The sequence below is a fragment of the Paroedura picta genome, chromosome 12, assembly GCF_049243985.1.
Source record: "Paroedura picta isolate Pp20150507F chromosome 12, Ppicta_v3.0, whole genome shotgun sequence".
NCBI classification, from domain to species: Eukaryota; Metazoa; Chordata; class Lepidosauria; order Squamata; family Gekkonidae; genus Paroedura; species Paroedura picta.
Genome location: NC_135380.1, coordinates 27,446,941 through 27,468,833, shown reverse-complemented (window position 1 = coordinate 27,468,833; position 21,893 = coordinate 27,446,941). Strand labels below are relative to the sequence as shown.

General features: G+C 47.9%; 1 protein-coding gene across 2 annotated transcripts; it reads right to left on the bottom strand.

The window, feature by feature from the left end:
- Positions 1 to 377: 377 nt before the first annotated feature.
- GGCX (gamma-glutamyl carboxylase) lies at positions 378 to 16,801 on the bottom strand. Of its 2 annotated transcripts, none has more exons than XM_077307078.1 (15): positions 16,545 to 16,801; positions 15,270 to 15,473; positions 10,845 to 11,003; positions 10,464 to 10,629; positions 9,566 to 9,644; positions 8,328 to 8,434; positions 7,990 to 8,153; positions 6,988 to 7,265; positions 5,369 to 5,500; positions 4,500 to 4,651; positions 3,681 to 3,850; positions 3,340 to 3,470; positions 2,681 to 2,828; positions 1,953 to 2,148; positions 378 to 1,486 (listed from the first exon to the last, which is right to left on the bottom strand). In XM_077307078.1, the coding sequence occupies exons 1-15, from the start codon at positions 16,570 to 16,572 to the stop codon at positions 1,324 to 1,326; spliced, it is 2,277 nt and encodes a 758-aa protein (XP_077163193.1). In that variant the 5' UTR covers positions 16,573 to 16,801; the 3' UTR covers positions 378 to 1,323. The 2 variants fall into 2 exon arrangements, with proteins under 2 accessions (XP_077163193.1, XP_077163194.1); XM_077307079.1 differs by lacking the exon at positions 16,545 to 16,801 and adding an exon at positions 16,210 to 16,459.
- Between the last annotated feature and the right edge of the window lie 5,092 nt (positions 16,802 to 21,893).

Here is a 21,893-nt window from a genome sequence, read left to right as displayed (position 1 = left end):
CCAACCCATTTATGATACTGGACAACCTCCAAAAGGGCATGAAGATGGCTGGTTGGCCAACTACGCTCTCTTATCCAGAGGCATCAGAGTACTTCTGTGGCTGTGACAGCCAAATGCCTACCAGCCCTTTCTGAAACCAGGGCCACAGTCCCGCATTATGGCTGGAAATACTTTCCATTAATTAGGCAGGGCGATGAGGTGCTTCCTTGTGTTGTTCCTGACTTTTATAGCTCAAGAGGGCTGGCGGGCAAGGGGGAAGCCTTTCTGAGATTACAAGGGGTGCGAACGGCCATTCTAGCAGCCCCACCTACAGCACTCTCCCACAGAAACAACAGGGCAAATATTATCTGAGGCAGAAAGGACTGAGAAACACACACTTTTGTTCAACACATTTTTAATTTAAAAAAACTTGGTACTTTGGATCTCAGCAATAGTTCTTAGCCCAAAATGGCTACTGTTCCCCAGTCTAGGGTCAGATATTTGGCTCACAATTCAGAAGGTTGCCAGCTCTTTCTCAGTTACATGAAGGTGGTGGTGGTGGTGGTGGTGGGGAAGTCTTTGGGAGATCGGCTGTGGCTCCAGTGGAAAAGTGGGATATGCTTTCCTAGTAGAGGATCCCCCCAGCTCAAGTCCTGCAGCTCCAGCTAAAAGTAGTGAGGATACTGGGAAAGTCAGCAATTGTTGCTACAACTCTGAGTAGACGATGCTACGCTGGTTGGTTTTACCGTGGCCTCTTCGACCACGGAAGAAGGCTATTCCACACCACTCCCCACTGCCTCTGCGGGTAAAAGGAACTGCTTCAGGGAGAAAGCACCTAGCCTTTGGCTCCTTCCCCGCTCCTCTTTGTTCCTCCCATGTGGCAGCCCAGTCGGCCCCTGCAGTTCCTTACACTTCCCCTCCTTTTGCCAGTGATCCCATTATCAGCCCGCATCTCTGGTAACCCAGCAAAGGTATTGTGAAGAGAGGGGCAACAGCCATTCCACAATGCCCCCGGAGCCCACCTGCTGCTATCGTGAGGGCAATTACCTCCCCTCCCACCCTGTTTGATTGCACCTTACTCCTGCCCTCCCCGTTTCCTCGAGACATAGTACAAATGTTCCCCTAACCCACAAGCACAGAGGTCAGAGAAGGCAGGATGACAACTGGCGGTGGTTCAGAGCTGCAAGCCGCCCACCGAGAAACAGGAGGCATCTGCTGAAGCCTTTCTCCCAGTCCAGAACATGACAGCCACAGCAACTGCAAGGCAGCAACTCTTTGGCGTGCATCTGCAGAGTTCAACTTGGCTCCGCTGTGCCATGAGCTCAGGAGGCTGTTTGAGGCAGTTCAGAGTTCAGAATGGTCTGGCTCTTTGGGGGGCGTGTCCCGGCCGCTCACAGCAGAGTCCACCTCATGTTGCATATTGGCAAAGGCCACCTCCTGCGCTAGCTGCTCCAGGGATGGGCGCCCCAAGACTAAGTTCCGTAGGGAGATCCAGGTCATCAGAAGGCTGTGGACACAAGGAAGGAACGGGGGTGAATTGGGCACACAGTCAGGAAAGCAAAACTGTTTTTTTTATTTTATGAAATACATCCTTGCCACTTCACCTAAAGTGGTCCACACGCCATCTTAAAAAAACTGATAAAGTTATACGTAAAATCCAGAACAATCACCCATCTTGAGCAGTTTTGCCAGGTGAGTCAACAGCACCTGGTCAGGTACTACTCTGGTGGTGTTCAAAGCCAGACACCACCATAAGCCCAGTCTGGAATAAGAGAGAAGGTAAATAAGGACAACACTGAATTGCAGCAGTTTGACAGTGGCACAGGCTGATGCTCTCTAACAAACACAGGGACAAAGGGCAGTGATATGGCAGAGTAGTCTGCATAAAAGTGAGGCAATAACACAGCTCAATACAGTAAAGATCTCATGAACATGGAAAGAACAGAAGCTATTGCTGGGAACACGTCCCCCACCTTCTGCGGAAGATGAAATATTTCTTGGTGGTGAAGCGGTGGAAACGCTCTGTCAGCGTGGCATTGCGTCGCTTCTGCAGCTCCTCCATCCTCCGCTCCCGCCGAAGGAAAGCCTCGACAACTGGGTCTGTCTGGGTCACGTTCTCCAGGGAGCCACCTAAGATGGGCTGCAGCTGTGGGGGAAGAGGCTCTGTTTCTAGGGGGATGGAAAGGGCAAATAAAAAGATGAAGACTCAGAAGAAGGCAAGCCCACCTGAAAGCAAGAGCAGTGAGAAGAGACCAGGTCACTATGTTGGAATATGCAAGATCTGTAGTGTGCATGATTCAACAGCATATATGAAAAATAGCCTATAGGGGGCATCAGAAAAGATGCATAATTAGCATATTTAGATCAGGAACTTCCTGATATTTTGCAAACAGTCTCTTGATTGGCTCAAGAGGATATTTTCTGCTCCTTTGAGCACACTTCCTCTCTGCTTGCCTCCACAACAGAATGAATGAAGATAACAGAAGTTAGAAAGTTATAGTTGGGACTCTTCTCCTCTGTTTCTATGCAAAGTTTGTTTCTCTTCATAATAAAACTATTTTATTCTTTTAAGCAGTCTGATGCTCTGATCTCTTTGCATATTTAAACTCTGCCAACACAATCCAGGCTGGGATCCAGCTGGGGAACAATACAGGCAGTGATCTGCCTGCCCCCACCCTCACCAGCCACTGGCATGACTCACCACTCCCATTCTGCACCTTCTCTCGCAGTTCCTGAAGCTCCGTGAATTTCTGCTCAAGGGCTGCTTCAGTCGTGTTGACATAGATGTACATGTAGCAGGAGGGCTCCTGGGACACTGTGAAGACTTTATGGTATTCACCAGCTGGCAACTGTGACCAAGAGCAGAAGGAGCAGTTGTGAGAAAATCAGGTAGGTATCAAGTCTCCCCACCATATAAAGCTTTTGTAGAGGACTCCAAGTTGTCTCTCTTGCCTTTCAAACAGTCCTTATGAACCTGCAAATCCCCAGAAGATTTCTCTTGCAATAAGAGAGGGGCTGAGGTCTTCCTCCCCATGCTCTCCCCTCCTCCACAATTGTCCCCAACCCTCACATAATATTTCATACATACAGGCAATGCACCTGCATACAATAAAGGAAAAGTGTACCACTTTACCACTGAGTCATAACCAACTCTTGGCAATCTCATGAAGTTCCGTCTCAAGGGGGTTTCAAGACAAGATATGAGCAGGGGTGGAGTCATACTTTCTTAGCTCATGATATGAGCGGATGGTAAGCTCCTTTCACCTTGCTCTTTCATTTGGGTTCCTCAGGTTCACTGGAGAACTTGAAGGTCAGCAGAAAGAACTTCACATACCACTCTCCCAGATTCTGAGCTCTCACCTGCATTTTGTCTCCTTCCTGCAGTGTATAATTTGTCTCTTGATTGACAATCTCCACAGCCACTTCCCCTTTCAGTAAGTAGAGGCTGGTGTTGCCGAGGTCCTCGCTGACAAAGTTTTCAAGGTGCAGACCTGCCACAGGGGCAAACAAGGCATGAGTCACTGACATGCAGGTCAAGAGCACTGCAGGAACACTATTACCAAAGGCCATCCATGGTAGAAGTTAACCCAGACAGCTTCCTAGTGAAGATAAGTCCAGCTCTAATGACAAGCAACCCACCAGGCACTTGGCCAAGGTGTCAGCTGAAGGTGAACTGGCCTATTTGAGAAGCCATGGGGTACCTGGGAAGTCTGCAATGAAGACCACCTCAGTCTGGTTGTCCAGTGACTTCTCAATCTCCTGCAGCTTTGTCCGCCAGGGTGACAAGTCAACCAAAAGAGGTTTCAGCCATGGTGTCTTTTTGAAGGGTGACCACTCAGCCTGCACGATGTCCACATGTGGGTCAAACAGCCTGAAGAGGGGATGAGGAAAAAGCAAAGTGGAGCAGGGGAATCCCAAATGTATCCAGCCGTGAGGATGGCTCTCTCAATTTCTCTGATTCCATTTAGCTGCCTTTATTTCACATACTCCCCTTCCTGGATATATACATACATATAACACCCATTTCTATTTGAGAAGCCACCACTCACAGTTATCAAACTGGACTCCTTCTTTGGGAAAATGGACTCTGCTAGTCCACGGGCAGACAATCCACTGTTGTTCCAGCCTTGGCTTCTCATTGCCTCCTCTCTTCATGGGGACAGACAATCACCTTTCTCCCATCCTCAACAGCTCCTCCTGCCACACCATCTGTCCTTCAACATTTTTCTTGCCCAGCTTAACTTGCCTTCTAGGCACCCCAATCTATAGCTGGAAATATTAAAACATGCTCATTTCACAGGGTCCCAGTTGCACAGAAAGTCAAAAGAGAGTGATGGCTTGCTAAAAGTTGGATCAGCCTTTCAGACAGATTGATCAAATCACGGCATACTTGGAATAGTTTGTAAGGCTTGCAGGACTGACTGTCCTCACTGCCTGCTTGATACTGTAGCTCTTGCAGCTTTGTCAGTTTAAGTTTCCAACTTGTTGCCACCCCCTCCACTACACCCCCCCCCACAAACCTCTGCTGGAAGCGGTCATTGATGGACACCCAGATGTCAAAGTAGATCTCTGGCTGCGAAATGTTGTAGTTTTGCAACAAGTGACTGAGACAGGTGGCATACTGCTTCAGCATATCGGCATGGTCCTTCCAGCGCCGGCTCTGAGTGAACACCTGTCCAAACAGGCACAGCTAAGACACAGGAAGGCCAGGACTAAGCCCAGCAGGGACTAGAAATTTCTATTCCAAATACTCCAAAATTTACAGGTAGAAAACTACAAGTCTGAAAAGGAGTTATGGTCAGGACTCTTTATAGTTAGTTTGCATACTTTGTTCTGCTTGCTGAATCCAAATTTTATAATGTGGAGTCCTAATTCTATCATACTTGTGAATTGCTCAACACATTTTGACCTTCAAAAAAAATCAGAGAATCTTCATACAGCAGTCTGTTTCTTCAGGATTTTGCCCCTGAAGATGTTCAACTACATACACGTCAGGCAATTTGCAAGCACTGAGAAATCATCCTTTCCAAGTACCAGTCTGAGGCCTTAATGTTCTGCTAGGCCATTCAGATCTTACAGGTCTGAGAAAGATTTATTTCTCAGGCATAACCCGCTTACATACTATCCCATCCAAACATCACTTTGAGGAAAGAAAACAAACATCCCTCAGTTACATGCAGTGCATGCTTATTTTTCCATAATACAACCATGAAGGATAAATTCTTGCAGTGCATGTATGGGGAAAACTAGACCCCCACTTATTCAACAAATGCAACAACAGTGTTCTTGACATGCATTCCTTTGCATGGGAGCCATTTGTAATTCTCAGTTACATTGGCAAGTCCCCACACAAGCAAAAAGAGAGGAAAGGAAAAGAAGAAAGACTTACCCCAGGGTTCAGATAACCGAGCTCCCCAGTGACGCCATCCCGGTATGTAATCTTCACGTGTTGGTGGGAGCGCGAATGGACCATCATGTCCCACGAATAGCCGTAGAGTCCATTGGTCCAATTGTTATAGCCCTGTGTGGGGAATTGATTGGTTTATGGCCCTTCTTTCCAGGTGGGCAGATGCTGCTGTTTCATTCTCCCCACTCACCGCCGCCTTCCATTCTCCCAACAGCTTCAGCAAAGCCCTTCATTTCAGCACCTCCTCTCAAGCTTTGGCCCTAAACATTAAGAGGGTTTAGTTATCTAGCCCAGGGGTAGTCAACCTGTGGTCCTCCAGATGTCCATGGACTACAATTCCCATGAGTCCCTGCCAGAAAATTATGGCAGGGGCTCATGGGAATTGTAGTCCATGGACATCTGGAGGACCACAGGTTGACTACCCCTGATCTAGCCTACACAAGCGAAACCAAATCCTTTCACTTTTGTACCGCATTAAAATAGCAAAGCGGAATCAATTAATTAAAAAGCAAAGCAAACACAAGAAATACCAAATCACTCCATCAAATATCAAATAATAGGAACCAGTATCTATCTGTTCAGAATGGGTTTTGGTAATCCAACAGACCCACTGAGACATGCACAGTGCCAGTAAACAACAGCAATTTCCCCATGTTTAATACAGCAGTCCTTCATCTCTTGAACAATGCCTTCTTGCAGCTAGTTGACTGGATAAGCCTCACTTGTGTCTCCTTCCTCTGTGAGAAGAAAGTTTAGCTAGAGAACTTCAGTTGCCAAGATCTCCAGTCCAAAATACAGACATTTGCTAAACTTATTGGCCAACACATTAAGAGGACTCCATATCAAACCTGAAGGATTGATTAACCACTGCCATTTAGGGACTCACCAACGATCTAGTGGACTGGCACAACTCATTCTGAAGGATTTGTAGTAGTGAGTTTTCCTAAGTTAATTGAGCTTTCAAACATTGTATCTGAAACTATTCCATATTTCCTTCAGGTCTGTATTTCATTTTCAAAATTGTAATTCTGCTTTATCATTTTAAGATATCGGAATTAAAGGTTTTCATTCATTGACATTGTTCAACTCACCCTCTTCTCAATATCTTACTTTAAAAAAAATGATGTACATTTGTTGACTATGTTATAAAAAACTAAGGACTGGATGCTCACTGAACATATGAAGCTGTCTTCTGCTAACAGAGCCATTCTGCATCAACAACTATTTGATCGTTTTAACTGGAGATGCTGGTGATTGAACCTGGGACCTTCCACATGCAAAACAGATGCTCTACTATAGAGCCACAGCTCCTCAGGTTTATAGCCTGGATTAAGATTGCTATCAGCAATCCTCTGCATCTTTGCGGGTGTCCCTGGACCACACACTTCCTGTCTCATAGGAACAAGATAACTCAAGGAAGCAGAAGAATTATATTTGCAGAATTCCAGCTGATGTGTCATTCCTCAGCCCTGAGAGCCACTCATTTTTAGTCTCACCATTATCTCTTCTTCGGTTGCCCCATGCCTTAAAAGATCTCATTCAACCCATAAGAACGTTCACAACTTAGCTATGGAAGCCTGAAACTATCAAAGGAGGCTCACCTGGGTGATGAAATGTGAGTAAGGTAGGAAGAACTGCTCCACTACATACAACAACGTAAAGATGGCTCCAAGGTTTTGTCGCAGCCCCGTTTTCCGAGTTGTTCTGCCCAATCTCTGCTGCCCTCCTTCTCTATACACACATTCCTGGCTGGGCTGTGGTGCATCAGGTGTGGGAAGGAAATTTTGGAAGAAGGTCGGGAGCTTGGCTATCAGGTGGCGGGGCCAGTCAGGGTAACAGAAGAGGGGGCTAGTGGCCAGCATGGTATAGGAAAACATCCCTGTAGTTAAAAAAAAGGCATCCAAGGCAAATATTTCCCTTTGTAGAGGTCTGCAAGATCAAGCTTAAGCTAAATACTCCTTCAAAAACTAGTAGACAGCAGACTATTTGAGTGGAAGGCCCCTAACAAAGCAGTCCCAGGTATGATCATCCACTGAACGTCTTGCTGTTTCTCCACATATAACAATAGGTTGCATCCAACAACCTGTCAGTGGAAAGATCTTCACTAACCAGCAGTCCCTTCCAACCCATCAAGATAGTTGATTTCTGGGGTCACAGGACCTTCTTGGAGAAACAGCCATGTGAGGCTGGCAGTTGCAGGGAGAATGAGGCCTCTTGCCTCTTCTATCAGCAGAACTGCACAGACAGAAGATGCAGCTATCTTTTGCCTCTTTGCCTTCATCACATCAGCCCACTGTGTCACATGGTGGCTATCCCACGTGAGCTCACAATCCCAGTAATCAACTTTCCCGGGATCAGGAAGAACAACTGGAGAGAAGGGGAAATCACAGAAGACCTAGGATCCCTGTGCAATCATAACTGCTCTGCAGTAAGGCCCCAAGGATGGGTTGGAGGAGGGAAAGAAATCTGCATCACAGGAGCTGCTTTGCAAGAAATGGTAGCTCTCTCCCCAGGCAGAGTGGTGAGTGCCAGTCCTGACCTACGGTTAACTAGTTGCCGTCTTGGCCCAGCAGCCTTTGAATGGGGTAATTTGGGATACTTACCAATGCTAAAAAGCTGGGAGTTCATACAATGGAAGTAGGAGACAAAGAAGAGGGCAGGAGGGCGGCTGGCATCAAAAAAGAGCAGGAAGCCTGCTGTCAGATCCAGCACCAAGCCCCCGCCATGCACTACCAGTATGCTGGTCATCTCCTCGGAAAGCACCAACCTGAAAGCACAGGTAAAAAGCAGCTCAGGACAGCTCCAGGCTGTGCCCAGCGGGAACAGCAGCCAGGCCCTTGATGGCTTGGGAAGGAGCTGTAACCCTCCACCTGAACCACTCGTTACGCGATACTGAAGACCACTGAGAGTGCTCAAGCAGCCTCCGGCCCCTCCCACTCACCTGAATGGGCTGAAGAGCCAGTGCTTTGCCAGAGAGCCCATGGAGTAGCCTTCCACCCAATCGGCATCCAGCTTCTTGATGCCCGCAATGAAGTAAACAATAAAGATCTGTTTGGCAAGAAGAATCCTTATTAAGACTCAGAGGCCAAATAGTCAGCAGGAGGCACAAAGTGCGGAGCTGGAGAGACAGGAGGCCACAGGAAGAAGCCAGAGGGGCTTCTGGATTGTTAGCCCTCCAGGGCTGGGGGAAGAGACCAAGGCCCAGACTGTGGGAGCAGTTCAAAGCAGGGGTAGTCAACCTGTGGTCCTCCAGATGTCCATGGACTACAATTCCCATGAGCCCCTGCCAGCAAACGCTGGCAGGGGCTCATGGGAATTGTAGTCCATGGACATTTGGAGGGCCACAGGTTGACTACCCCTGCTTTAAAGTACTCTGGCTGATCATCTGGGATGCAGTAGCCCTGGTCCATGCAGTTATAATTTTTTCTCAACGTGCAGATTGGCCATATCAGAATACACTGCTTTAATAGTGTGATGGACGTACAGCTGACACAGGCCACCCTAAACGGTTTTCAAGGCAAAGATGAACAGAAGTGGTTTGCTTTTGCCTGCTTCCACTGCACAACCCTGGTATGGCCCTGAGTACAGATGTCTGTTGTTATGTAGGAACCCCAGCTTACTGGTGATATCTGTCGGCCTGAACCATAGACCTGGTGGAACAGCTCTATCTCACAGGCCTTGCGGAACTGTTCCCACAGGGCCTAGAATGATCTCACTTGGGAAAGCTTTCCACTAGGCCAGTGCCTGGGCTGAAAAAGCCTTGGGTTTGGTTGAGGCCAGTTAGACATCTCTGGGGTTGGGGATCTTGAGCCTGTTTTGTGCACTTGATTGTAATTTTCGGTTGGGGGTGGCATAGTGGAGGAGGGGGTCCCATAGACATAATATGTAACCTCCTTTATTCATTTATATTTTCATCTGAACTCAGAATCTGTCACACCCATCTGATTTCCCACCTGCCCACGGTGGCTACAAGTGCTCCAATTCTGGCTATGGAGTTCCCTTACAATTCCTCTGAGTGAGGAGGAAGATGTCTGGCCAAGAAGCAGCACTGGGGGTGGTGAGGTGGCTCACCTATCGCACAAAGCTCCCTTTGCTTCCACAGGACATCACTGGTGCAGAAATTGGCATGGCAGGCATGCAGGAAAGTGGGGCTGCAGTCTAGTAGCATGTGCATCGTACCTGGAAGCGCAGCATTGTGTAATTCCAGAGGGGCACATGAGCATTTCTCTTCCGTGGATTCCAGAAGCCATCAATGGACCTATGGGAAAGGAATTATCAGCAGCCGTTGCTAGAAAGGACGGTGAGGAATATAATGCTTGATGTACAGAGACTCTGTGTGAACTTTGGAGGAAGGGAGTGGGGGGGGGAGGAAGAAGGGGTGCCTGCTGTAGCCCTGAATGGACTCCCAGAGGTTTAGCAATAGCTCTTAGCAGTGAATAGTTTCGGGCCTAGTCCTGGGAAACCCAGTTTCAAATCCCCATTCAGCTTGAAGCTGACCAAGTAACCTTGAAGAAGTGACTCCAATAAAGCTTTGCAAAGGTTAAAAAATTGCCACTCCCAAGTCTCCTAAGAAATAAGGACTAATAAAGTACTTGTCTCACAGAGTTAAGAATCCCAAGAATGAGGAAAAGACAGAGACAGACGGAAGCAAAGTGAGACAAAAACCTCTAATCTTCGCACTGCCATGGATAGCTGAGCCACCCAAACAGAATAAAATACTCCGGATAATACTGTAAATAAAATAATAAGGAGCACCTCTTAAGGGAACTGGGGCTTGCTAGGCTTCTATAAGATACAATCCCCATGGTGTACCTTTCAAGTTACACAACACTTCCTTTGCTTTGCTTGGTCTCATCCTAATGCTGGGGCCAAAACTGTATCCTGTGCCAAAACTCTCAAGTTGTCCATACGAAAAAGAATTCCACAACTGGAATGATGGTTTGTTTGCTTGGCATAATCTTATTCTGAACACAGAGAACCACGGGTGAGTGTTGCCAAACCAAAATCAGGGCAACGGGGAGGGAGGGAGTTAGAAGAAAACAATGTATTTGGGAGAAAGTGATTACAGGACCGTTACCAGTAGCGATTTGCATTCATGAACGTAAGCTGGAAGCCAATCAGTCCATACAGATAGGAGTGGTTGTTCCAGGCTGTTTTGTCCAGGAAGAAGATATACCAGTATGGCAGTAGGAAGAGCAGGCAGCTGAAGCGGTAGAAGCAGCCCAACATGATCCCCAAGGCACCTGTTGCACAAGGGAGGCAAAGTCACAGTGATTCTCTCCACCCTCACATAAGCTACATGGCCAAGTGAAGAACGTCTGCCTTGGAAGCGGTCAAGAGAATCAATAAGGAAGTCTGAGGAGCGAGAGGGTTTTCTTCAGCCAGCAGACCAGCCCTGCCCCCCCCCAATGGGATCAAGTCCTTCTCAGGGACAGAAATCATCTCCCAGAATCCTTACCCAGCAGCATGACCGTGTAGACCACATACATCCAGTCCAGTGGCAGTGGCCCCAGGAAGTTGAAGAGGGGGAAGCGACACACCTGCAGCCCATCCAAGTATTTGTGGTCCAGGTAGCTCAAGCCCCGCTCCTGAGGAATGTCCAGGGCCATCAGCAGCCCTGAGAAAAAGGACAGAGCGAAGAGGAGAAACAGAGCTCAGTTGCAGCAATAGAGGAAGAGGAAGGACCCTACTTGGCACAAGCAGTTGAAAGGAAAAGAGCCAATGTGAATGGGACCCTGAGTTCAAATGTGCTAGGAACATGGGGGATGGGACAACCCATTGTGGAAAACTGAAGTCTACTCAGCACAACAATCAAGAGAAGTGAAAGGGACGCCTACTCAGCCTGCAATCCATGACCATCAAGATAAAGGATATGGCAGAGAGTTGAGATGAGTTATACTCCGCTGACATGGCTTTAACCACAATTGAGTTTCTCACACTGAATTTAAGAAGCATTCTATCTGAGGATTTATTTTATCACTGCACCGGCTGCTGTTCTGTTCTCCCAGCACAATGTGGTTTGAATTTGGTTCTGACAGAAGTGCCATTCTGGTTCAGTCCAGACTTTCGTGTTCCTTGGAGTTTTGAACTTCATCCCCTTGACTAAAAACACCACTTCAATTCAAAGGCATCTTCTAACATCCCCAGGGGTAGAATATTAAATGTTCGTCATCATACAAAACAAACAAGTTATTTTCACAAAGCCAATGTTACAAATGCAAATCAGAGACAGGCCCAGCAGCCTCCTAGCCCTGAGCCTTGGCAGGGAAAGTCCATCTGGGCCTTGAGGCTGCAGCTTCCCGATAAAGGGAGCTTTGACAGAGGAGGTGCCAACTTTCACCACTTCCTTTCCCCTAGTCAGCCTCTTGAGGAGCGGCAGCATGCAGCCAGGAAATGGATGACAAGGGCCTTCTGTGCAGAACTGGGAAACCAAGGCCTCTTCAGGATGTACTCAGGAATATCCAGCCCAGCATGCAGCCCCAGCATTTTCTGCAAACGGGAAAGGTGGTCTCTCAGCTTCCTTACCACTTGGTGCACAGTTATAGGCAACTCTAGAAAATGGTTGGAGACCACACACTTTTGTAGGGGCATGGACAAACGGCTGGCAGGAGCAGCTAAGTTGCTAGAGGTTTCCAAACACAGGGAAAGAAATGTAACCATGGCAGTAGCAATCTCACTAGAGTAGCAAGGAAAAGAAGCAATCTAAGATCCATAAATCCAGATTTGCCAAACTACTAGACAAGAGAATATTTGGACAGATCATGGTTGTATTACATCAAGCAGCTGGAGAACTACCCCCCCACACACACCCCTGTAAAAAACAACAACATACTGAACACTCACGCAGGCCCAAAGAACATGAGTGCAGTTTTGTTGCCAGCCAGACTAACCTGCAAAATAAATTCCATCTTGCCCCCAAATGTGAGGATATTAGTCCCTGGAAGTGTAAGAAAACTGTTCAGTGAATCTTTTGCCCCCCAAAACAGAGTTTTTAACCTACCAGCCTAAGTCAATGCCTCCTTATGTGTCTAGGTGAGAGAAATAAAAACTAACCAGGTGAAGCACCCAGCTAATTTCAAAATTGCTCCCAGGGTTCCAGATCATATCTTTTTCTTTCATAATTTGTACTGATTTCAAACTAGCACATTGTTTCAAGATAGGCTGCCCTTCAGCTGCAGAGATTTTGTTTGTCTGCAGTTCTCCATTAAATGCCTCTACTTTTTTCTTTGTAGTTTGCTGCCTTGCCTCCGAAGAACACAACTGGACCAAACAAACTTTGGCTGTGACTCCAAGAAAACATTCCTCGGAATAAGTTCCCATTGAATAAACAGACCTGGTTTGGATTGCTCCCTTTGTTTCTTCTTGAGCCATATTTAGACAAAAACCTATTTTTGCTCCCAATTCAGCATTTCATTGCCAAGGAATGTAGAGAAAGAATGTGAAAAAACCAATACTGCACTTCTTCCCATGCAGACCATGTCTTTAATCAAACTCAATAGAACACAGTTGGTCCTAGGCCGTATGGACAAGGTGAGATGATTACATTGACACATTTGAGAAGCAAGTCAGAAGCATATCTTCAGAATTTCAGCAACCAGCCCCAAACAGAGCAGAGTTGAAGCCTTTCCAATTCCAGATGGATTCCCATCAGCTTGCATAACCTCTGGGCAATATTTCAAACAACATTAGGCATGGCTGCCTTTTCAGAGAACAGGTTTCACAAAGGCACTGCCCACTACCACTCGCTCTCCCCCCAGTTGAGTCCAAAGTCTTCCTCTCTTCCCGATAAGGCAGAGGGCAGCCACGTGCAGGGAAACAGTTGCTATTTGCTGCGGTGTTCTCGCCCCATTGACTTCTGAATGCCAATCCCAATTTTGCGCCAATCATTCTACATTTGTGGGTTTCTCTGGTGCGATCTAGGAGTTGTTCGCAGCTTGCATGTTACACTTCTGTCAGGAGAGTGAGAGTTCCTGGCTCCTGCCCTTGCCTCCCTTCCCTTTAAAAAAAATCTGAGCACATGCAATAACATAATAACATAACCCTCCCACTTGTTCCTGTGTCTTGCTTTCATCACCAACCTCCTTCCCTCCTTGCTTCCTACGCCTCCTGTGGGAAAAGTGTCCAAGGGCTCTATTTTTTCACATGCTGAATGGCTAATCCCCCCCCCCAAGCCTTCTTTGGAGCAATGCACATTTAAAGACAGCCTGGGAGAAATGGTTCCTGCTTGCATCTTTGTTTTGTGAGTGATTTCATGTAAGCATCTTGTGTTGTCAGTTTCCTCCCCCCTTCCCCCCCCCCCACAGTGCATGGTATTATTTAAAAAAACAAAAGCCTTCATTATGTTAGGACTCTTGTAAACTGTAAAACAAATAAGCTTTTTTTTTTTAGGGGGGTATTTGGGGAAATCCCTGGGAGGCTGCTGGATGAAATTAACCACGTTCCTTGCCTTCCTGCCTGAAACTGACCAGGGCTCCATTTCACTTCATGAAATTGACCGTGTTCTGTTTAATGCTATGTCTTGCTGGGGGGGGGGGGCTTGCATTTTCTTGGGATTCACAAAATGCGAGGCAAACAGGGAACGTATTCGGCGCCGAGCCTGAATCAGGAGATTTTAGTGTGAAAGTGCTAAAATTCTGCAGAGCTTCATGGGTGCTGCAGCAAAGTTTTTAGTCACTGCAGAAAAGCCGAAGTTGTTTTGTCCAAAAGTGTGGGGTGTCTTTTGCTTACTCCAAATGCTGGTGGATTCTAATACTACGATGCAGAAGTCACAACATAAGGAGTTGCAGACAGATATGGGACAGGATGTGGAGACCTTATTGCTGTGTTGAATTGCAGCTTCCTCTATACTTTTTATATCTCTTGGGAAAACTGTAAGTTATGCTGGCCACAGAAAATGCCCAATTAGATTTGGAGAGTAGCTTTGTAAAGGACAGGACAAGCCTGCTGGAAGAGATAGATAATGTTGGGGATGGAGAGAGCAATTGTTCTGTAAACACACCCTCAGCAATTATCACATCTGGGATCAATCCTACGCCTACATTTTCTGGGATTAAGGCCATCCCAAACTACATGCCCCACCTATCCCAAATATAACAGTGAAAGTTAAAAAGCCGCCACTCTTGAAATGCATGCCTAGTTTTTAAACTTTAACATGCCAATACGTGGCACACAAATGAATTTCAGATGCTCCAGATGCTGGAAACAGCAAATGTCCCCAGTCTCTGTAGCAAATAAAGTAGCAGAATCATCAGAGTATCATCACTGTTCTAACAGAAAACTATGATTCAGCACATATCAGTAAAACAGGACTTCCCATTAAAAAATTATGGTTCTGCATAAGTGAAGAACTGTGAAGAACATTAGTTTGTAAGCTTAAAAATAAAACTCAGTCTGATGAGGAGGAATGAGCAAGATCATTGCCCTTCTAACGCCAAAAAAAAATTAAATATGAATTACAGAGAGAATAAAGGAAAGCAAAGAGGATGGGGAATTTGGTTTGCCAACCCTCTATGAACTCACAGTGCACTGCTTATCTTATCCACAGTCCTTTGGTAGGATCAGTTGGTATCCCCATTTTCTGGGAATTTCTTAACCCAAGCATACATCAAGCGATCCATTGTTACAGGCACTATATTCTCTGTCCAAAACTGATCAAGGCACACTTAATCTCATGCACCACTCAAAGCAGAGCCATTTCTCCAACTTGCCCTCCAGGGCGCCCTAAGGCAGGGTTAGTCAACCTGTGGTCTTCCAGATGTTCATGGACTACAATTCCAATGAGCCCCTGCGGGGGGATCCAGGGGGAACTGGAGGACCACAGGCTGACTACCCCTGCCCTAAGAGACCAGCCCTTCTCTGCACAGAGCCTGAAGGCACAACTCACCAAAGAGGAAACGGAAGATCCCCAAGGCGGCAGGATCAGTAGGCCTGTTCAGCAAGCAGACAAAGCTATGCCAGCTGGAAAGATCAGCCCTTTCAAAACCCAGGAGAGACTTGGTCCAGTTGCAGGGGGACGATGCAGCATCCTGAGTCTTCTTTCTTCTGCTCTGCTTCTCTTGGCTGGCAAGAGGCTCTGCCGCTTGGGCACCTGCAAAAGAAAGAGGGCAGGATGTCAGATGAGCCGCAGGGGCAAACCCCCCCACGTGCTTTGAAGGGTAACAGGAAGTGTCTCCCAAGCCATTCCGGAGTAGCATATTTATTTCTTTAGATTTTTTAGCTGTCACTCACCTAAAGGGTCTCACGACAACTTACAACACAGTAAAATCAACAGGGTAAAAACAATTAGTAGTGTGAAATATTAACAATAACACATTAAATTATGAAAACATGAGAAGGCCCTTCTCCTGGCCACCACAAACCAGACCATCTTAGGGCCAGGCACCTGCAAGAGGCCCCAGAGGATGACTGATGGGAGCACAGAGGGTTGTAACGGGTTTTGGCACAAATGGCTTTAATGTTTTGCTACAAATTACTTTTATTTCAGACTGACACTCCCGGTCCCTTCACACATCAGAGTCCTGTCCAGTGATGCTGGTGATGCTGCCTCCCCCTCCCCCCATTAGGGTTCCCTACTTTGACTGGGAAACTCCTGGAGATTTGAAGGTGGACACTGAGGTGGGTGGAGTTTAGGGAGGAAACTCAGTAGGGAACTGATTTCCTAGAGTTGCCCCTGGATGCCAGACTCCGGGTGGGATTCCCCAGGAGAAAAAGGCTGCTTTGGAGGGTGGATTCTCTGGCGTCCTACCCCGCTGAGGTCCCTGTCCTCCCCAGGCTCCATCCCCGGCTCTCCCGGAGTTTCCCAGTCTGGATCTGGCAACCCTCACTTCTCTGCTGGGGGGTGAGGGACCCTCAGCCACCCTACACGGCTCCCGACTCATCCGGGGGGAACTGATCTCTCTACTCCGGAGATTTGCTGTAATTCCGGGGAAATATCCTTCGCCTCCACCTGGAGGTTGGCAATCCTGGTGCAGACACGTGTTTCGAGGGCCCTTCGAGCGGGGCCCGGCCGGACGAGGATTCACACGCACGCCCCACCCACGACCCTGCTTGCATTCGGCCCGCAGCCAGTTCCGGACGGAGCCCGCTCTGTGCCCGGCGCTTCCTCTGCCCGGTGCAGCCGCCCCCGCGGGAAGGCGCGCCCCGCCCCGCCCCGGCTGACCTGCTGCGGGAAGCCGACCCGGGCCCATCTCCAGGGGGCGGCGGCGGCGGCGGCGAGAAGTCCGGGCGGGCGGGCAGGCCAGGGGCGAGCGTGGTCCCCCCGCGTCTGAGGCCTGTTCCGGGCTCGCTCCGAATTTCGCTCCCAAAGCTCCACCCAGCCACAGGCGAGGCTGAAGCCCGGCCCAGGAATGGCTGTCTGCGGCGCCTGTCCCTCGGTTGACTCCGCCGCTTCTCCTGCGACTCCCCCCAGCCCGCCTCGACTCGGTCAGAACGTCCCTCTCTGGGCCTGGGTCCCTCCGCAGGGGGCCGGGCAGTGCGAGAAGAGGAGGACTCTTGGGGGGGGGGGGAGTTGTCACTTGGACAGAGGCATCTGGAGCTTTTCTGGGGTTTATGTGCATCTGGCCCTTGGCCTGCTTTGTTGGCTGAGTTGTGTGAACTGTTGTTAATGGTCTTTAGAATGTCATCTTGTTTTATTTTGCGAGCTGCCTTGAGCAGATCTCTGGAGGGGCAGTATGTGATGTTTTAAAGACAAAAAGAAACACAGAGGAAAGGGACTGGAAAGCATTTCCCAGAATAGCCCTGCAAGGGGCGCAGGGGGGGAGGGCAGGACAGTTCTCAGGACTTATTGGAGCTGGCTGACCGGAAGCTAAGTAAGGCAGGCTCAGCAACGGTGTGAAGATCCATTGTTCATGATTGTATATAAATTGTTTTTTCCCCCAGGGTTTCTCAGTTCAGTTCTGCCTCTTGTCCCACTATGCCGATCTCGCTCTTTTCCGCTGCTCCAGACAGACGAACACTCTATCTCGATCTACCCCGCAAGGCTGTTGTGTGGCGCCTGCAGGAGGAGCCGCACGAGTGGTGGCACCCACCCCTGGCCAAGCTGCTCACCCTGCCGCAACCCCTGTGAAAGGGTTGTTTGGCCCCCAGGTTGAGAACTGCTGACTTAGAGAAACATGAACATGTGTCACAGTGGGTGAAGTTACTAGGTGCATGCATGCTTTGCTGCATTCCAAAGTGGCAGCTGTGTATCATTCTTATCCTACCATATATACATGTGCATGCTACTAAGGGGAACTGAAAGGCTGGCAGCTGGGAAGGAGGGGTAAAGAAAAGGATCGCTGCTGACTAGCCACGTGTGCTGTCTCCCATGCTGCCCTCAAGGGGGAGCTCTCTGTCCCTCTAAGTGTCTTCTCTCTTGCTTCTTGCCTCTCATTAGCCCATGCTGGCAAATAGCTCCCCCACTCCTTTCCTATATTGATAGATTCAAATGGGTAGCCGTGTTGGTCGTAGCACAATAGTGCTACGGAGAGTGCTTGCACTCGAAAGCTCACGCCCTGAATAAATCTTTGTTGGTCTTAAAGGTGCTACTGGACTCTGATTTTATTGTCCTTTCCCATATTTAAGGCTTGAGGAAGTCATTTCATTGTATCTCAAGAAGTGCGGAAGCACCCCAAAACTTCTACCTAGAATTAAATTTGATCCACTGGGATCAAACTTTGTTCCATTGCTTCAGACCATTCCATTGCTACTCACCTGAATGTATCTCATGCAGTGCCCTCTGCTGATGTCTGATCTTTTCCAGGGCTGTGCTGTGGAAGGCTGAACAAGGTCTGTGCAACCTGTGTTCTCCCCCAGCAGAAGGCAGTCGAATAGTTCGTTTTGACAGGCAGCAGCTTTTAACCAGCCAGTTCTCTAGTGTGAGGGTGGGAGCACTGGGCATACTGGGGGCGGGGACTGGAACAAACATTCAACTTTAGAGGTAAACACTACCATTTTGCATTGCTGGAGGAGAACCATGAGGGGCAAATATTGGGAAATATCCTTCAAGGCCTTGCAGACTGAAGAATAAAATGACAACAAGAAGTGGAAGAACCTTTCTTCCTCTAGTTCTAGTTTTCTGTTTGCATGGAGTTTTTAATATGAAGAAATATCAAAAGTAGAATCCCCCACCTACAGTCTGAAGGCCTCTTCCACTTCCATATGAGAGCCCAACCTAAGTACCTGGCAATCATTTTACCCTAGGACAGGGGTAGTCAACCTGTGGACCTCCAGATGTTCATGGACTACAATTCCCATTAGCCCCTTCCAGCAAATGCTGCCCTAGGAGATCACTATATCCTTCATCTTTGACGGCCAGCATAGGGGACTGTTTCACATATTGGTCTGGGAAACCCAGATTCACATGTCCATGCTGCCATGAAACGTACCTTGTGAGCCAGTCACTCTTGCAGCAGCTTAGTTTACAGAGGAATTGTTGTTGTAAGGGTAGAGTGAAGGAGGATGTTTTCTTCAGATCCCCACCCCCGTTTGGGTTTAGGTAAATAAATGATGTTGAGTCACTGGCAAATTGCTAACTGTCAAGATCTACTATACATCTTAGACAGTTGTCTCATGGAACCTTAGGGCTTCTGGCTAGGGGAGTTGGGTACCCAAGAGTTCATAGAATCATAGAATAGAATCATAGAATAATAGAGTTGGAAGGGACCTCATGAGTCATCTAGTCCAACCCCCTGCATTATGCAGGACACTCACAACCCTATGGCTCATTCACTGTTGAGAAAGTAAACTCCCTCCTCCCTGGTTATTCAATAAATAAACCTTCCTTCTTGTTCTTTTCATTTGCCTCTATTGGTGATAAATGATTTACAAACTTTTTCAAAGGTTTTGAACTCAAGCCCCACCCCCTCCAAACTGAAACTTACAGAATCCATATACAGAGCTATGTTTAGGTAGTCTAGGAATTAGGGTATTAAATGTAAAAATCATACATGCAGTTGTAAAACAGTTTTTTTTGTACATGGGCACCAATCAGCTCAGAAGCACAATACAATTTAAACTGCATTTATTGTTTTCATACATGCACATCAACAATGGAGAAGGGTAACAAAGAAGATAAGTGACACATGTGAATTGTGGTTATGGGACTGAAATGGCCTTGGTCACCCTGGTTGATGATCATCCTGGTAGAGAGAGCCCTGACATGGGAATGCAACCTTGTTAATTCTGGACTACCTTTTGGAGTTGAGACAGCGACCGCTGATTTACGGTAGTTTGGTCCTGCCTTAAAGGTAGGTTTCTGAAGTTTGTGCTGGGGGTATTCTGCTCAGCCCCTCGCCTTCTGGTTCCAAGTTGCCTTAAACATCGATATGAAGCTGCTGGGAGAGGCCATCTGGCAATTTGGGCTGAGTTGTCACCAATATGCAGCTGATAGACAGCTCTGTCTTGCATTTCCAGAAGATCCCAGGGAGGCTAAGGAAACCATGAACAGGTGTCTGGAGGCAGTTGTGAGATAGACACGGGTTAACAAGTTGAAACCTAATTCTGATGTCAAAGAAGTTTTGGAGGCGGTCTGGCCCAGGATTCAGGATCTCTTATGTTCTGGATGGTTTTGCACTTCTCCTAACGGAGCAGGTTCATAGCTTGAAGGTGCTGTAAGACCGAGGTCTCAATAAGCTGGAGGCAGCAGTGGCTGGGTGCCCTTCAACAGCTTTTGTCTGGTGAGCAACTGCAATCCTTGCTAAGCAGAAAAGATCTCATCACTACGGTGCATGCTCTGATGACACTGATATTAGAGTACTGCAATGCACTCTAAATGGGGTAGCCCTTGAAGACTATCTGGAAGTTTCAGTTGGTACAGATTACTGCTGCAGCCCTAATTAATTAACCTTGCAGCCAGTCATCAGGACTATACCACTCCAGTCTTTTCATCTACGCTGGCTCCTAATTTGCTTCCAGACCCAATTAAGGATACTGACCTTTAATACCTATATGGCTTGGGGCCAGCGTACTTGAGAGATCGCATTCTTGCATTCTAAGCTACCCAATCTCTCTGGTCATCTTCAGAGGCCCTGCTTTGAGTGCCAAGATGGATGGCGACCCAATAAAAGGCCTTCTCAGTCATGGTGGCAAAACTTTGGAACTCCCTCTGTAGGAAGATCGGTCAGTCTGCCTCTATTATTGTCTTCTGCCAGTGGGTGTAGACTTTTGATTTGGGGTGCAGATCTTTCTAAGTATCAACAATAGTCGTGGTTGGATCTGTGTGACTAGAAACTAACAATAAGGAACTAGGAACCGATTTTCAGCTTGTCTTGTTTTCATTCTGCTAAGTAGCAACCTGTGCCGCTGGTTATAGTCTGCCAATGTCGTAGCTGCAGATTTATATGCAGCAGTCTAGTTTGCATAGGCAATACCATAGCAGTAACTCTGACATAGACGCTAACCCAGTCCTGTTTGCCCTCCCCAGTACTGGTCACCTGGAGATACCAGTGAATGAACCTGAGGCCTTCATTGTGCTCTGCTGTTGAGCAATGGTTGGGGTGCACTGCTGTACAAAAAGGCAGGCTTCATTGCTGGACACGTGGAGAAGCAATTGAGCCCAAGGTCACCCAGCTGGTTGCATGTGGGGGAGCGGAGAATTGAACCCGGCTCTCCAGATTAGAAGTCTGCACTCCTAACCACTACACCAAGCTGGTTGGGGTCACTGGCACTTGAACAAAAGGGTGAATGGGAGTTCTTGTTCATGTCACTATGGTTCTTGCGCTGGGTTGGGGAATACCCGGTGATTTTGGGAGCGGGCTGCTTTCAGAAGGGGGGGACCTTAGCAGGGTAAAATGCTACAGACTCCATCCTCCAAAGTGTCCATTTTCTCCAGATGAACTGATATCTGTTGTCTAGAGATCACTTGTAATCCCAGGAAATCTCCAGCCACCACTTGGAGGATGGCAACCCTCTATGATACCTATAAAGGGAAATAAACAGCCAGGCAGGTGTGGAAGAAGGTGGAGACTGGAAGGCAGTTGCTGAATGAAGGGAGCCCGAGGGGCAGGTCCAGGAACTGAAAAGCACCCAGAGGAAGGCTGGAAGAGGCCTTTGCTGGCAAAGCTGCCCTTTCCCTAACTCTACTCTTTTGAGGAAGCCACTCTTTACTGGTCGCTTCAGTCTCCCCTCCCCTCTGCCTGAACTTCTTGCTCTCTGGATGGCAGGCCGGGGCCCTTGGCTCAGGATGGTGCCGGCTGTTTGTTAGGTTCCTTCAAGTTGTTTCCGACTCCTAGAGACCTTCCAAAGAAAGGCCATCCAACTCTGCCTCTTTGATTCTATCCCTCCACCTTGTTCTTTGTCTGCCTCTTCTTCTGCTTCCTTCAGTCTTACCGAACAAATCAGGGTTTGTTTTCCAATCCATCGTTTGCACACATTGTGCGACCAGAGTATGAAAGATTTTGTTTAGGGATCACAGCCTCGTGAGAGCCGTGGGGTCCAGAAGGGGTCGACTTGCTCTTCTCGCAGCCCACGGGATTTCCCCTCATCCTCCCCAGGTCCTTCTTTCGAAGGCACCGACCTTCTTTCTCCCTGG

Coding starts and splice junctions, on each gene's coding strand:
- GGCX (XM_077307078.1), bottom strand. CDS start 16,572: ATGGGCCCGGGTCGGCTTCCCGCAGCAG. Junction 8,154..8,327: donor TGGCTCTTCAGCCCATTCAG/GTGAGTGGGAGG, acceptor CTGTGCTTTCAG/GTTGGTGCTTTCCGAGGAGA. Junction 4,652..5,368: donor TCGGTTATCTGAACCCTGGG/GTAAGTCTTTCT, acceptor CTGTTTGGACAG/GTGTTCACTCAGAGCCGGCG.